General features: G+C 39.7%; 1 protein-coding gene across 1 annotated transcript in view; it reads right to left on the reverse strand.

Annotated features, from left to right (window-relative positions):
- Positions 1 to 151: 151 nt before the first annotated feature.
- Positions 152 to 15,986, reverse strand: part of YEATS2 (YEATS domain containing 2) — a 51,872-nt gene continuing 36,037 nt past the window's right edge. The window contains exons 21-31 of the mRNA XM_062582851.1: positions 15,326 to 15,521; positions 13,584 to 13,715; positions 13,237 to 13,335; positions 12,045 to 12,156; positions 10,607 to 10,680; positions 9,453 to 9,532; positions 8,269 to 8,470; positions 6,648 to 6,874; positions 5,394 to 5,468; positions 4,136 to 4,209; positions 152 to 3,222 (exon numbers count right to left, since the gene is read on the reverse strand). Coding sequence (XP_062438835.1) covers positions 3,114 to 3,222; positions 4,136 to 4,209; positions 5,394 to 5,468; positions 6,648 to 6,874; positions 8,269 to 8,470; positions 9,453 to 9,532; positions 10,607 to 10,680; positions 12,045 to 12,156; positions 13,237 to 13,335; positions 13,584 to 13,715; positions 15,326 to 15,521 — 1,380 coding nt within the window. The 3' untranslated portion in view covers positions 152 to 3,113. The remainder of the gene's footprint in view (positions 3,223 to 4,135; positions 4,210 to 5,393; positions 5,469 to 6,647; positions 6,875 to 8,268; positions 8,471 to 9,452; positions 9,533 to 10,606; positions 10,681 to 12,044; positions 12,157 to 13,236; positions 13,336 to 13,583; positions 13,716 to 15,325; positions 15,522 to 15,986) is intronic.

The raw sequence follows: 15,986 nt of genomic DNA on the forward strand, positions 1-15,986 counted from the left end.
AAGGGCAAAAATCATCTTTTTCTTCAGATGAATTCAAGATCAAACAGTTTTCCTCCAAAACTAATTAAAATATTCCAAGTATGCAAAAGACAAAAACCTGGGAGCTTGAACAAACTTATTTTGAGTCCCACGTGACAGTCAAACAACCCTATCACAGCTAATAAAAGAATTTATTGTAAACATATGTATCTTACACAATTATACAGTATAATACAGATAACATGAAGGATTTAAACACTCAGTATTACAAATGGGGCAATATTTGTAAAGAGATCTTTAACTAGTATTAAGACTCTTTAGAAAGACAGAGAAATATATTGTAATATTCCAATACTTCTACACCTAACTGAGTGTATGAAATTTCCCAAACCTCTCACTTATTTCCAAGCAATTTCAATGGAAACTTCTTGCTGACAATATTTTCTCCCACCATTTTTTAAAATTCAAAGACCTTACCGCAAACATACCCTACATTTGCAGGACTAAAACGTGTTATTTTCTATCTTCTCTAACAGATTTCTTTTCTTTAGCAAACTTTATATATTATTAATATAGCAACTCCTAGGAGAATAACCTGTGGCTGCTCAGAAATGTATCAATAGATCTTCACTGCAAGAACTCTTAAAAACAACAGGCATTTACCTGTCTGCTTCATGGCCTAATTCAAGGCTCAAAGTCTGAAACTCCCCTTTTCAGCACTACAGAGAAGCAGAAAACACAGGCAAGGAAACCATGATTTGCCAACAGACGCCCAAAGCAAACTGCATCAGGAGCTGCTCTGGGCACACCGAAATCCCAGAAACGAAGCCCATAAGAGACAGGGGACTGCAAATGCACACATCACTCCAGAAGATCATAGCACAACTGAGTTTGCACAAAAGGCTGCTCCCACACAACCTGCAAGCTGTTGTAGACAGAGATTTCAAAAATGCTCTTCTCTATTGTACAAGCTGTGTACGGGAATGTCTGAAAGTTGTATGGACTTTTGAGTTTGCTACAGTCTATAAACAGTGTGAGGCCCCAAGTTCTCCAGCTACCTGGATTCCTCTCCACTTTCAGCACTGTGCTCAAACATAATCACCAATGTTCAATTTCTTCACACTGACCTCAGCTGAAAAACTAGTGTCAGGGCTACATTAAGCACTTATTTGTGCACGCAACCCTGCTCCAGGCTTACCAAACAAGCCAGGATTATCTTTCAAATCTAGAGCATCTGAAATGCCCTTTCTAGGGGGCATCTAATTCCTTCTACTCCGAATGCAATTCAGGTTTCAAAAGTCAGTTCAATTTCCTGTATTCAAGTGCCAAATTCTGCCATTCTTATTCAAGTAAATTGAAGCTCCCTGTCAGCTCTGATGGGCTAAGAGGGGCTAGTCACAGACCCTTGTTTTATTTATGGTGAATACAGGTGTTATCTCATCTGAGGTACGTAATACCTTCTGCAGCTTAAGAACTGCATCAAACTTAAGCTAGCTCTTCTTGGAAGCCTGAAACCACCTTTCTCTGTTTCTACACAAAGCTGGAATTACTATCATTCATCTTCTAGCCCCAAGAAGCACCAAAAGATTTTATTTTGAAGATTTATGTTCCTATCCCAGACCAAGAAAGGTAACTGTAGTTTCATGTTTATAAAAAGCTTTGCATTGTCAAAGCACGGCACCAACAAGAGTGAGGCCTCAGTACACTCCTGTGAGGTAGGTATCCTGCTCCCCATTCTGAGAAATAGGGAAACTGAGGCACGAAGTGATTAAATCCAAGGCCATGCAGCAAATCAGTGACCCAGCTGAGATCAGCACATAGGGGGTTCTAGCTGTTGACCTGTTTCACCCACGCAACAAAGCAAGCACACTGAAAGCCTCACAGTCCAACAGAGGTCCCACCAACTTTACAATGGCTTATTCATACTACTAGCATGCACCAATAGAGGCAGGAGAGAGGGCAGTGGGTGCAGGTGGTCAGGGTGTTGCCAACGAAGCTTTCTCCAGCAAGCTATCGTTAGCCAGCCTGCAGACATCTTCTACACCAGTGATGTTCCTGAGACAGGTAAGTGCTGTGGTTAGAAGCAGAACAACTTCTTGCAGTCAAGACATCAGAGGTGCTCCCCACAAGCAATGGATCTCTGTGATTTTTTGATCCTATCAGGTCTCTGTGTGTTCATTAGAATGCAAGACAAAGTGGTGCTGCTCCCATACCACTTCATAAAGCTGATCATCAGTGAATGCTGTCAGAAAACATGTATGACAGAGGTGCTCATCTGCCCTTCACCTTAAGACTCCAAAACTTCTGCCACACTAGGGAGGCATTTGCTGGGCAAGCAAAGGGTTTCAGTCAGTCCAAGCCCACAAAAACTGAATACTGTCCTCTCCAAGCAACTTCAGCTCTCCTTTTTCATGCAGGACAAATGGGCACTCAAGTCTTAACAAGCCTGATCATGGTTTATTCATCTAGATGGAGTATGTGCCAGTTCATCCTCTCTGAGGTGCTTTAGAGAAAGATCTGGTATCGCCTTCAGACAGGCACTTAGCTGAATAAGCTAATAAGAAGCCTATCTAGCTGTGCTATCAGTCATATACATGATGCTCAAGCAGGCAGAATTTATTGCAGCCATCAGCCTTCCACCCAAACCTAACCAACTAACGAACAACCTGCTCAAACAACCCACCTTCAAAAGTTGCCTTGAAGTTGCTCATATTCAGTGTGCCAACTCAACTGCTCTGCCCACTGCATGTGGGGATCAACTCGTTTGTAGTCTGTGTCAAAAAGGTGAAGTAACAAATAATAGTTTCTTTCCCCTCAACCCCTCAACCTCATCAACACAGTTGTCATCACATGTACTAGGCCTGTGGAATCTCTCACAGTTAGCAACTTGATGCAAACTGACAATGTTTGTTCAGCCACTGAACATACACTTACTGAGTAAATACTGATATTTAACAACTTGGTTTGGAACAGAGCATCATTCTGTTGCATTAAGGTGCATCTTTAATTGGAGGTAACAATCTAGTAGCCCAATGTTATAAACGCATATAATAGTGTCCTACAGAAATACTGGATTTGTCATCCCAACTTCCGTCATAAATCCACCTTTCCTGTAGCATCTTCTCTGTTCTATTTCACTGTTCCTCATTTAGTATCTTCATATGTTTGTTTGTGAGGAAGTCAAGAAAGGGAATATTACAGATGGCTTTGTGAATATTCATCACTGTGATCTCTTTTGGAGTCCTGCAGGGAACGAATCAAAGATGCTATCTCAATACTTAAAAAGACAAGTGTTTATAAAGCAGCAAGGCAATAGATTTACTAACAGGAAGAAAGAAGTCAAAAAAGTCAAAAGAACAAGATAACAGGACAGTATTGCAATAAAACAGAAAAAGCATTAAAACATCACAGCACAAAAGAGCCATTCCCAAATGACTAAGGGATACACCCTGGGTCTAGTACAGGAAAATGAAGTGCTGAAGTATTAATTCTTAAACTTCTATAGCACAGATGTTACATGTGTATAAGTTTATAAAATATATATATATATATACACACACACATATACACACACACGCGTGTACTACATACAAAATAAAAATTTAAACCAAGCATTTTCTCAAAGTCTTGCTCTTTTTCAATTTCAAGTTATCCCAGAGCATGCTAGTGAATGAAATTAAAAGGGCTAAAGGTTACCATAAAAATAGTTCAATGTTTGAGCCAGAAAAAATTTCTATCAGTAAAATACAGATGAGATTACTTAGGTTGTTTGAGTCCTGGCTGGCTCAAACAACCTGGTAAGTTGCCAGTCTGAAACCTGAGCTGGATACAACTGAAAAGTTTCTTTCATACAGCTCTGTAAAAATGGTCCATCTACTTTTCTCTTTGACAATACAGAAGAGTTGCCTCAGTTTTTCACATTGACCATCTTTTCTACTCCTTTGTCACTACTGAGCTAGGAGATGACAAACGATTTGTTTCCTTATTAAGGCTTTGATCCTTCCAGAATACAATTCATACATATGTACTGTCTCATGTCATCTGGAAATCCCTTGCTCACACGTTCTGAGCTGCACAAAATCTGATAATATTTCTCAAGCAATTCAGCCCTTAGTGCTGGCATGCAAGTGGTCCAAGAGGAAACAAGCCACTGTACCTGTTGTGAGGAGTTGTCTGATATGCTACAGCCAGTGCTTGCCGTAGGATATCACTCATAAGCTGTTCAGTGGCCTGTGAAAAAAGGTAGCATTAAACAACAGTATGGAAAGAGAAAAGATACATGCTATCTGCCAAATTATCAGCATAATTGAACCCTGGAACTTTGGCTTATCAGATCAGTAGGGGCTGTTCAAGACACCCAAATGATTTTTGTTAGCACAGTGATAAGAACTGAGCACATATTTAACAGAAAGAGAGAAGAAGCAGAACTCATGACTGCAGTCGCCCAGTCTGGTTTCTTCCTGGACCTGCAGAGCTGTACACACACAGCAGGGTGGATCTGGTATTAACAGAGTTCGTGCTGTGAGAACATTTTAGGGCCCAGCCTTTTACAAGCAAGATGATGGTTTTACATAGAGTATCCAGATATTTTTCTGGGAGTCCGTCTGTGTTTGTTAGCTAGTCTGTAGGTACCAGCTTCATGTGTTGTCAAGAGACTTAAACAAAAAGATGACTTCCTAGCTTGGACAGCTGGCAGAAGGCAGTTATATGCCCTACATGCTTGGCTTAATCATGGTTCAATCAGAAGTTAACTAGAGCTCTTGGTTCTCTGTGCCTACATTAAGAGTAGGGTAAAGGTTTCTGGGATGTTCAGTTAGGAAGACTGGCGTAACTACGATTCTACTGGAGCAATCCAATAGCTACAATGCATGTCAACAAATGGATTTTATCTGTATTTTAACTTCACACATGATAAATAAAAGATAGCTCAGCAGTAGTGTGTGTGTTTAGGTGTGTGTGCGCATGCGTGCGCACACAGAAAGCCTGGAACCCATTAGCTTTTATAAAACTGATCTTTTGATAAGCAACACTGTATAAACAACCTCAATTTTCTTTAGTTTGTAATACAGCAGAGCACTGCTAAAAATAACCTTGCTTTCAGTCCAAACACAAGGATTCCAAATCTGTGCTGTTAAAGGACTTTGGTGAGAAACAGTCTCCATCTTTCCAAAATTGAGTATGACAGACAAATGGCAAGGGAGAAGTTCTGTTGGCTTCAGAATTTAGCACTGTCCCATTAGAGACAACCTAAGCAAAAAGGAACTGACCAGTATTTAGGAAAAAAGTATCCTATCCTCTCAAAAAATAGTCAAGTCTTCTAGAGATGAGGCAGGGGCTTTTTTTTTTTCTTTTTAAATACATTACTGAGTTAATAAAGCTATTGAAAAGTTACTATTGTGAAATAACTTTTTTACCTTTAAGATCATGTCTTCTATTACTGATGCATAAACATTCTTGTGTACCTCAGCAGGCTGAAAAGAAATCCCTATCTATAAAATACGAGAGGGGAAAAAAAACACATTTGACAAATTAGTGAATCAAGTAACACAACCAACATTTGCTACAGATGAGATGACAGTAAGATAATTTTAGAAACAATCCATCACAATGGGTAGAGTTAAAAAACAGTAAACAAGCACTGCAAAACTTTAGGGCAGTATAAGGTGAGGCTTCACTCAAAAAAATCCAGAGAAAATTAAGCTAAATCAATTAGAACAGCTTGCAGAGAACAACTTCGGTGTCTCTAAAACACTGAAGAAACAAAAGCAGATTTTCATCTTAGCTACAGAAAGTCTGCACAAAAACAGGTGGCTGCATTTTTGGATTGAGAATGAAAGTTCCTCACATATATTCAATTCATGTATCTGCACTCTTCCTTGCACTTTACTATGCCAACTAAAACAGTGTTAAACAGTACTCTTGGCACAAAGTTCAGCATCAAAAGAGTGTTCCGTCTCTCAGTACACTCCCATCATGCCTGCTCCCTTGTCTGCTACCTGGCAGGAGACAGGATAAAATAAAGAATGCAAGTTTCACCCCTTGAGGTTAGTCTGCGAGGCAGAAAGAGATACCTTCCTTTCTGCCATAGCCGCTGCAAGGAACTCCCCTCTGCTTCAGTCTCTTGCCCTACACCAGAAAACATTCTTTTACTAGCTGAACAAGTCTTCTCTTTCCTTCCAGCTGCTGAAAGAGGAAACCACACTCTCCTTTTCCTTCACTCGAGCTTGAACAGAGAACAAATGCAAGCAGCAGCAAAGTTTGCTATGCTATTAGCTTCACTTCACTCCCCTTCCAGGAACCACTTATAAACTGCACAGGTTCAAGTAACAAGCCTCAACCTTTCACATGATGGTATAGGAGGCATTCCATGCAAGAGCTCCTTTTCCCTCATTTCTCTTTGCTTCTAGTCTTCTGGACAAATTTACTGGTGCTAAGCCCTGCAACACAGCTGCTTTGAAATGAACATCAGGCTACCATGCTTCACTCACTCCTACCAGCACTGCCCAGCTGAACATCATTGGCCAGACTGGCCACTTTTTCAGGCCACTTATCAAAACCAAGTCAAAACATCCAGAGGACCATACAGATGAAGGAAAGGCAATTAAACAAAAGTTAAGCCACTGCCAGCATGGCTGCGGTTCTTACTAGCTGTGTGATGTACTCATTACCTTCTCTGCTGTATCCCTCACAAACTCTGATGCAGGCAAGGAAGCCAAATAGAATTTCATCTCCTCTTGTTTCTCCTCTTGCTCCTTTTTAATGTTTATTCTTAATGGCTCACTAAAGTTGAGAATATCTACTTCCTCTTCGTGTTCTGGTTCTCGTTTCAGAAACTGCTGCAGCTCCTCCAGTTTTCGGCACAGCTCCTCACCACTGGTGTAAGATGAAGGGCATTCTGAACAAGAAGCAATCAATTAAACATATGACAGATTATGGGAGAAGTGCTTGTAAACAAATATACAACCAAAATATGGTAAGAAATTAAGGTAATTGAAGGTTATTTTTGTAGTTCCTACTATACATACAGATGAATAGAAATGCAAATAGTCATCAAAAGCCTTCTAATTACATACTCATTACCCTCATGGAGCTCTCTTTCATTTGCCCCTACACCCATCAACAAGGTTGCACTTCAAACAACACCAGGCTAATGCAAGCTTCCTAAATAGTCTCACAGAAGCATTTTGACAGGCAGTCAAAGCATTTTGGCAAGGCAGTCTGATGCTCTTCAATCCATTTAGAGAAATGGGAGTTTTACTGTATAGGCATCATGTAACACTAAGTCATCTTTTGCATTATGTCAAGTACTATCATGCTTTTTAAGAAAAATCAGAAGACAGACTTCCAGTGGAAGTATGCAAGGGTAGCCCTGTTCTCTGCATGCTCAACTCTAGCAAGTAAAAAAATCTTTTGTGGAAAGCTATGCAGTAAATAGGCTCTTGTTTTCAAGGACAAACACAAACCAAGTTATTCAGACAAAAAGATTAAAAAGTAGATGTAGGCTTCCTTTCCACCTTCAACAACTGCAACGCAGGACCAGACTGTATAGAATAATCAAATCCACATACTTCTGTAAAATACTCTAAATCCTTTTTTGATCAGGACGGAAAAACACTCAGCTTTGGAAAAGGGATTATCTCAAGGTGAAACAAGGGAACCTAAATGTGAAGAACAGATGTAATTAAAGATATGTGTATAATACAGACTGCAGTGTACTGTGGATATCCCACAGCTATCCTAGTGGAATAACATAGCAGCTGTAGTAGCACAACATGAAGGTTCTGCAGGGCAATTTAGTTTGGGAGGTAAATAACTCCCCACGGAGCTCCATGCAGCCACTGCCAGACAGCGTGTTGTACCTGAAGCTTGTTCAGTTTGTTTGCATAGTGGCCTAGTGGCATTTCAACAGAGGACAGCTATGTAAGGGCAGATCCGGAAGTGTCATTACTGCCTACACTTAGTTTGCACATGGTTACACCATACAGCGAGGATCATCTTTCACCACATGTATCCACACTGGACCCACAATGGCCCCAAAGCACAATGGAATCCAAAGAGGTGCCAGAGGGTGTCAGGACTGGCAGGGCCAAGGGACAGCTTCACTCCTATGTTTGCCTTCAGGATCTCTCCAATTTTTGTTATTCTATGCGAATTAAGTCAAAAAAACAAAGAAAGAACAAACCTCTTTCTCCTGAAGAACAAGCACATGCATGTGTAAACACATAGTCTTGAGCCATTCAATAAAGAACGCTTTTGGCAAAAAGGAGTTTACTGCCGCTCCATACTCACCCGGCTCACTGTCTATCTGAGTCAGCACATCTTCAATTGAGTCTTCATCGTTCCGCAAGGTCTCGGGGTCAGGTGGAGTGTAGCCATGGCATCGACACCAGTGCACCACATGTTTTGTTTTCAGAGGTGTAATGTTGTGGAATCTGGGGTGCTTCTCTATGATTTCTTGCAGGATCTTTCTCACTGTCATTGCTCGTTGCCACTATGAAAAACCAAAAGGAAAGCTCACACCGGCTACAATGTTTAAGGCCAGATTACGGCCCAGAAAAAAAAACTGAGATGCAAAGAAAATAAAAGGAACGCTGTTTTCCCAGACAACAGAATGGCAGGGAAAAATAAACATGGGAGATGGTTGTAATCTTGACATCTTCTGCAGCTCTGGGCAGGTCACGCATCCTCTGCTTTCTCATGCAACCAAAACCTCAATAAAGAGCCCTGTCTCAGGGACAACCCTTTACATAGGCTCAGACACACTTATGTCTTGACTTCCACTTCCAAGTAACACTTTAAGATAGCATAGTGCAGGAAGTCTACCAGAGCAAAGATGCTTCTTTATATTTTGGTTAAACTTTTTGTTCATTTATGTTCATTAAACAGTGAATCTGACCAGTTTATTCTTTTCCCTATATAGGTCTACAGAAAGATGTCAAAACTATTAAGAAATAGTGGGAAAGCATAACAATCACAATACTATAAGATCCTGATGAACTGAGATATTTATCCCTGATGAACTGACAATCTATTTCAGTACTAGCACTTCTTAGGTCAGATTTCTCAAACCTCTTTCTACAGAAAGTAGACATAATTCCACAAAAAGATATAAGGAGGACAAAGTAGGCTGGTGAAAATTCCCATGATCATGATATACCACACAGGAGTGATGAGGATAAAGTGGTAAAAGGACAGTTTGCAAAAATTCTGATTTTTAAAGTGTTTCAAAAGCATCTTTCTTTGAACCAGCAGAAAACTGACCTTCAGAGTCCCTTCTATTTTAGAAAGCTTCTGAGCAATAAATTTGAGCACTACCTGAACAGCAATCAGTGCATCTTGCAGTGAGGAATGCTTCCATCTAAAATTTGACAGTGCTTCAGAAAACAAAACAGCCAACAACAATGAAGGTTCTGTAGTTCAAAAATTCTTCTTGCATCCCTAATGACTGCTTATAAAACACAGGAGAGGATTACCTCAGCAGCCCTCCTCTTCCCGATATTCCAGCTATAGTACTGTTCCACTGAGCTGGCACAGAAAGAGCTGGCATCTTCACCTAGAAAGGGCAAAGCCAAAAACAGTATTAAATTTTAATGACTGAAATCAGATCAATTCTGGATGTGCTATATTTCATGAAGAGGAAAGTGCAAACGGATTCAAAGTGTTTCATGCTCACAGGACTATAGTTTCTTCAAATGCTGATACAACTCTTAACAAATACATAGATGTGTGCAGTACTGTGGTTTTTGAATGCACAAACAGCACCCCTCTTGATCAGCAGATACCTGTGGCCAAATGCAGTTTTAAGTCTCTCCTTCTCCCCCAAAAAACTCTAATGAGGTAGAGCTGTAAGGTTGTGCTATTAGTCAAAGTCTTTCTTTTCAAAACACTTTTTACGCTGTAATTTGTTGGCCAGCAATGGAATAGTGAAAAGGTTTCCAGCAAAACATTAGGAAGGGTCATGAATCCTAAGCCAGAGATTCAAGAATGCTACTATAGGCCCCCAAATAACACACAATAGAAGCTTTACTGTGTTACCCACTCCTATTTTGTCTGCTCTCTTTATCTTGAGAGGCTCTACCCTTATCAGTCTCCAGGAACTTCTTTTCAAACTGTACTAGCTACCAGAGAAAACTGACACATTTACAGCTATGTATATGAGGAAGAGGTATGCTATTATAAGTGTCAAAAAAGCTTAAATCAGTTCTCCATAAACTTCCACCCTTGGTTGAAAAGCAAGGCCAGCAAAGCCAAAAAACACATTCCAATGCTAAGATACATCACCATATCTACAACCATTTCTGAAACCCCAGCAAAACAGACGTGCCTCTAACGCACTTATTTTTTCTTAAAAGGACAAAACCAGGTAAAAGAGTATCTGCTTGCAGCTGTTATGTGGACAAGTATGACCTATTTTTAATGGAAAAACAGATTAAAGTTAATAACTGCTGACAACACACTTGGCTTCACTGGATGGACTTGAGTCTAAAAAAATCTTCAGAATAACCCATGAAGTAAACTCTCTAGGAAGGAGGCTTTATTTCATTCCATTTTTAGTAATTTTTGCAGCACAAAGCATTCTGTTGATACACTGAAAATAGCAAATTAAGCATTTTCATTCACTGCTTACTTTTTTCAGCAATTAATGGAACCTTCTTCACTATTGCTGTTAAAAGCTGCTGGATGTTCTCCAAATATTCTATGCTGCAAGGAATAAAAAGAATCACAATGAAGAACACTGTTGGAAGTGATGAATCAGATGCACAAGTCTAGTGACTTGTGCAGACTCTAGTCCCTGGTCCCAAGGCATAAAAGTAACACTAATGTGAGGACAAACTCCTGTAATGTCCTAAATCTAAGGAAGTATTTCAAAGTGCTTTTCTTCTCGCTTTGGTGTCCATATCTGAAGCTATGTTTGTCAAGCTGAAGAAACAGGCTTTAGTGGACAGGCTTGAAAAAAATACCTATATTATCTCACAACCTGCAACATTGTTTTGAGGGGATGAGAAGCCCCTTTTACTGCAAGTTGTCCCAGCAGGAACATGTGACACTGCATGGCAAGCTTTGTACTTTCTTTTGCTGCTTATTAACTGTCCATCTCTTATGATGTTCTGTTATAGGGAAAGACTAGGCTAACTGGCTCATTTGATGTCACTCAGCACATCTGCTATAACATTAAAACAAGAGCTAACAGGAGTTTAAGTACAAATTGTACTTAATCAGTCATCGTGACCAGACCTGTATTTTCCATCAATTATTTCATGATTAAGATGATTCCAACTGTGTGCTGATTTGAGATTTATTCCTGTCTCCTACATACACTCCCCACCAGGGAAATGTCTACGGGTGTACGTCAGGATAACAACACTTTTCAAACCATTGAGACAGAAAGCAAAGTAAGCCACTGGGGGAGACAAGAGATGTCCTATAGATTACAAGAAATATCCAGAGAATATTATTTTGCAAGCTGAGTTCTGGTGAAAAGCCTCCAGAAACTACTTACAAGAGCATCACAAATAAGGTGCTGGACTTCACACTCCGCTGGTATTTATTATCCAATTTCAATTCTGAGCCTATCATGCCTCATATTAAGTAACTGCAGAAACGTATGAGCTTGTCAAGACTAGAGAGGCAATAAGACAAACAGTTCTCCTATTTACTTTAGACGCTTCTTTTTTTAACTGGTATTTCATTGGGCACAGTCTGACCCCAGTAAGAACACACAATGGCAACAGAAATTATGCAAGCAATGATAATCATGGATGATAAAGAGGCTTTAGAAATTTGAGTTTTTAGCAATCCTCAAAATAACTGCAAATCATAAAATAACTTTTTTCTCTTCCAGTAGCCATGAATACAAACCCATTTGTAAAGAAAATTTTGCAGCAGTGTCTGAAATGAATGCCAGCCAAGAGGATTAGCAGTGATAAAACAGCATATGTAACAGAAGATTTTATAATGTATTTTGGAGTCAAATTTCTAATACCACAGCATGCATTCCTAGAATCTCTTCCATTCTCCCCAGTATTCCAAAGATAAAAATTCTCCAGAGAGAAATGAACCATTACTTGATAACATAATTCCCAAGTTCTGAGCTCTCTTCTGTCTTTACTGCTGCTTGGCCTTCTTGGGTTCCCACAGAACTGCAATTTTGTCCTGTTGAATCAGGCTCCATCTTAACTTCAAAGAAACAGAACACACATCAAAAGACAAAAAATATCAGTCAGCCAGACAAATAATGTCTTGTGAGTGAGACTCCAATAAGGCTAATAAAATAGTGGACACCACTGAATCAGAGCTGCTCCACTATGCACATCAGGCATAGAAAGAACATATGAAAGGAATCATACATTTCAAAATCTGAATGGTCTGCAGACTAAAACAAATGCCTAGATATAACCTCCCTGAACATTAAATAACACGATTTCTTCTGTTTGTATTCTACTTGTTAAGTACAAATAAATCTGACCTCGTAAAGAATATCCCTCGACTATGCTGAAGGAAAGCCACCAGAACATGACTTCCCCTCCAAATCTCAAAATGCTCACATCTCATTCTTTTAGAGATTTGCGTGTACACTAATATTTTACATATGACTGCCCGATCTAAACTGAACTGAACCAAACCTGCAAGCATACATTGACATTTCAATAAACTAAGAGCTAATTGGAAAACAACTAGCATTTTTAGCGAGAAGTGACATTTCTCCAAAATGAAATCTTTCTTTGAAGACATCATTTGTTTTGACATTGGTGCATTTTCTAATATCTAGGACAGAACTCTGGTGAGAGGGGCGCAGGAGAGCTGTTCTGAGTCCAGAATGGCCAGGCAGACTGGTCATTCATCTGGGATGGATGCAAAGGACACATAGCCATTCAGCATGAACTACACTGAGTACTTCAGCTCTAGGCTATACATCACTCTGGAAAGTATCAGTAACTGATTAATTATGTGCTGCTCTATGCATTTGCACAGCAACAGATTAAAAAATGAATACTTAAACTACTCATAGTAGCTTTTCAGAAAATCCTCATTTCTCTCTGTACTAATCTATACTTTAGGCTTTGTTGAGGGGGAAGCAACAGTTAACTTGCTAGTCTCCAGATCCCATTTCTATTCCATTTAAATCCTACTAACAACAGAAATAAAGGAACCCACAGTCACAGGGTCTACTTTTAGAGCCAGGCCACTTGCATGAAGCAGGTATGTACAGAACCAGCATATTACTATTATTTAACTTACTTAGAAATTCATTGTTACCTTTAGTGACAGAAGCTGCAGAGGGACTAGGGACAACTGTACTGGCTGTTGTGACAGCTGTGACAGCTGAAACTTTGCTAGTAGAAAGCGACTGTATCACTAGACAGGAATGGGGGGTAGGGGAAGAAGACAACAAAGAAAAAAAAAAGGATCAAACTCCAAACACTGACAAATAACCACACTCAGAAGCAAAAAGGATGCTGCAATACAAAGCTTAGGGACAAATAACCTTGCTACTTTTTCTTCTATCTGTAAACCTTGGACCATGTATGCCAACAGTGACCAAGAGCTACTCTGTGTCAAAGGGGATTTTCAAATACCATTTACCCTTCTTTTCTGCACTTTACCTTTGTTCATAGGCATGAGTATTGTCTGAACACCTCCAGAAGCTGTGTTTACACCGAGCTGTTTAAGCTGACTGGGAACTGTCAGAACAGCCTGCTGTGGACTAGACTGACTTGAGTGGATTTTTAGCAAACCTGAAAGAAGGGAAGACGAAATGTTACATAGAACACACTGCTTTGTTTAAACAAGCTCCAGCTATTTCTCTCCCTTTCTGCACGGAATAGGAGAGAATGTAAGTTAGCACTGATACCTTCTTAACAAGCCACGGTTCACAGTGAACCGTTAAACAGATTTTTATTAACATGGATGACTGCCAAAATACTGGGATGCGTTACATGCTATGTTCTGATATTTGAGGCAAGATTTATAATCATCTAAGTAATCTTAAGCAGATTAACAAAAATGTTAAATGGTGAAGCAAAGCTCTCTTAGGGCACAGAGCCAATCTCCAACAAGCTATTAAAAGCCTGTGGCTTTGCAAGTCTCCTTCCATGACTGTTTACCACATTCAGAAAGTGCATCATTTAAATGGTGCCTTGGGGACTGTCCTAAGTGTGTTATACACGGATGTGTCAGCATAGCACAGCAAGGCACCCGAACGGCAAAGCAAGTAAGCAGGGACATTTTCCACTACCCCTATTAGCCTGATCGGTGGGAGACATTGTTTATTGCAAAACAATGGGAAAAGGTGAGATTCTGTTGGAAAGATGCCTTTAAAAAGTCAAACCTCAAGAATTTTAATACAGCATTTTTTTTCTGATCCTGAAAAAACATGTTTTATAGCAGTTGTTTCTTCTGGGATTCTTGAAGAAATAACTTTTAATGTTGAAGTCAGTGCCTTAGGACTACAAAAGTAAAACAGAAGAAATAGAAGAAATTCTCACATCTAAACTGCACTCTTAAGCTGAAAGTCATCTCGTTTCCCATTAAAACCCTTGCTGCTTGGTTTGTAAGGACAATAACTCGAACGTTTATTGTAGAATTGTGGCAGTTTTAATAGCCTTTGTCATACACTCTGGGAAACACAAACTCTTGAAAATAAGGCAGGGTTAGAAGACTGTGTACACAGAAAGTCAGCAGAGCTGCTCTAAATTACACTGTCATAACAGGCTCAGTGTCACTTACTCTCGCCTCTTTTACATAAGGACAGTCCATCTTTATTACCTCACCTTTATTAACTTGAAATATTTCAGATCTCATCTATCTTACTCTACTTTGTGGATTATGACTTTATAGCATCCAATTACCCCTAATCAACGCTTCTCTCCTTTCCAAACCCAACACAGTAAATGTAAAGCCTCAGGGCCAAGCTCTCCTCATGCAACTTCTCTAACTTCATTGAAGTTTTACTTCTATGAACAGAATTAAGCCTGTGGTATTCTTTGATATTTTGACACTTTCAGTGCTCAGTGATATACTGCTCTTGGGCAAGTAGTAAGCACCCTTTAAGGGGAATCTGCCATGAAAGCTACAATCCCTCTCAAATATCAGTGGGCAACTCACACTTATTCGTATCAGACAGAGTAAATACACTGATGTGATATGATGCCAAATTATTTGCACATTGCTTTGTCTATGCCAAATGTTATCCCACTATGGTGGTTTAGAAAGCATGACTTCACTTTCACACACTCACAACTGCAGGTGATCCTAAAATCCCTCCCCCCTCAGTGGAAGACACCTAAAGAACTTATACCCAAGTCCAACTCTACAAAAAAAAAAAGTCATGAAGATAGTTCAATACCTGATACAGCAGCTTTTCCAGTCACAGGTGTTGGTGTAGTCATCAGAGAAGCAACACTTACAACAGAAGTAGCGGTCTTACTCACTACTGATGAAGTAGGCTGGCCCTGGTTTATACAGATTTGATGCTGCTGTCCAGACGTTTTTGCTGTAGGACCTCCAGAAGATGATGAACTGGCACTTGCATTATCTATTTGCTGCATAAAAGAGAGAGCATTATCAAAATCCTATTAACTTCATACACGATTTAACAATAAGCTCGAAGAAAGAATATCTAGGAGTAATAAAACCACATGACTATATCTATTACTAAGAAGCAAGAAGATCTCAAGCACATACTCAAAAGCCCATACGCAATGATAGTACATACAGAGTGAAAGCAGTTTCAAGCAGAAATCAGATGAAACCATGCACACAGGAATTGCTAACACAATTGCTTTGACAGTATCACAAGCCAGGCCCCTTAAAATCATTAAGTAGGTAGGCCAAATTTCTCATCTGGAGGCTTAATGTTTCATATTTCCCTGTTGCTCAGAACTCCAGAGGGATCAGCAGAGAACTGGAGCAAAGCTGTTAATGCAGGTGACTCCACTGATTGAGACAACGGGTCATTTTTTGTTATGATACTATATAGACCTTAACCCTAATACATATCTCTGTCA

This window comes from Rhea pennata, chromosome 9, assembly GCF_028389875.1.
Source record: "Rhea pennata isolate bPtePen1 chromosome 9, bPtePen1.pri, whole genome shotgun sequence".
NCBI classification, from domain to species: domain Eukaryota; kingdom Metazoa; phylum Chordata; class Aves; order Rheiformes; family Rheidae; genus Rhea; species Rhea pennata.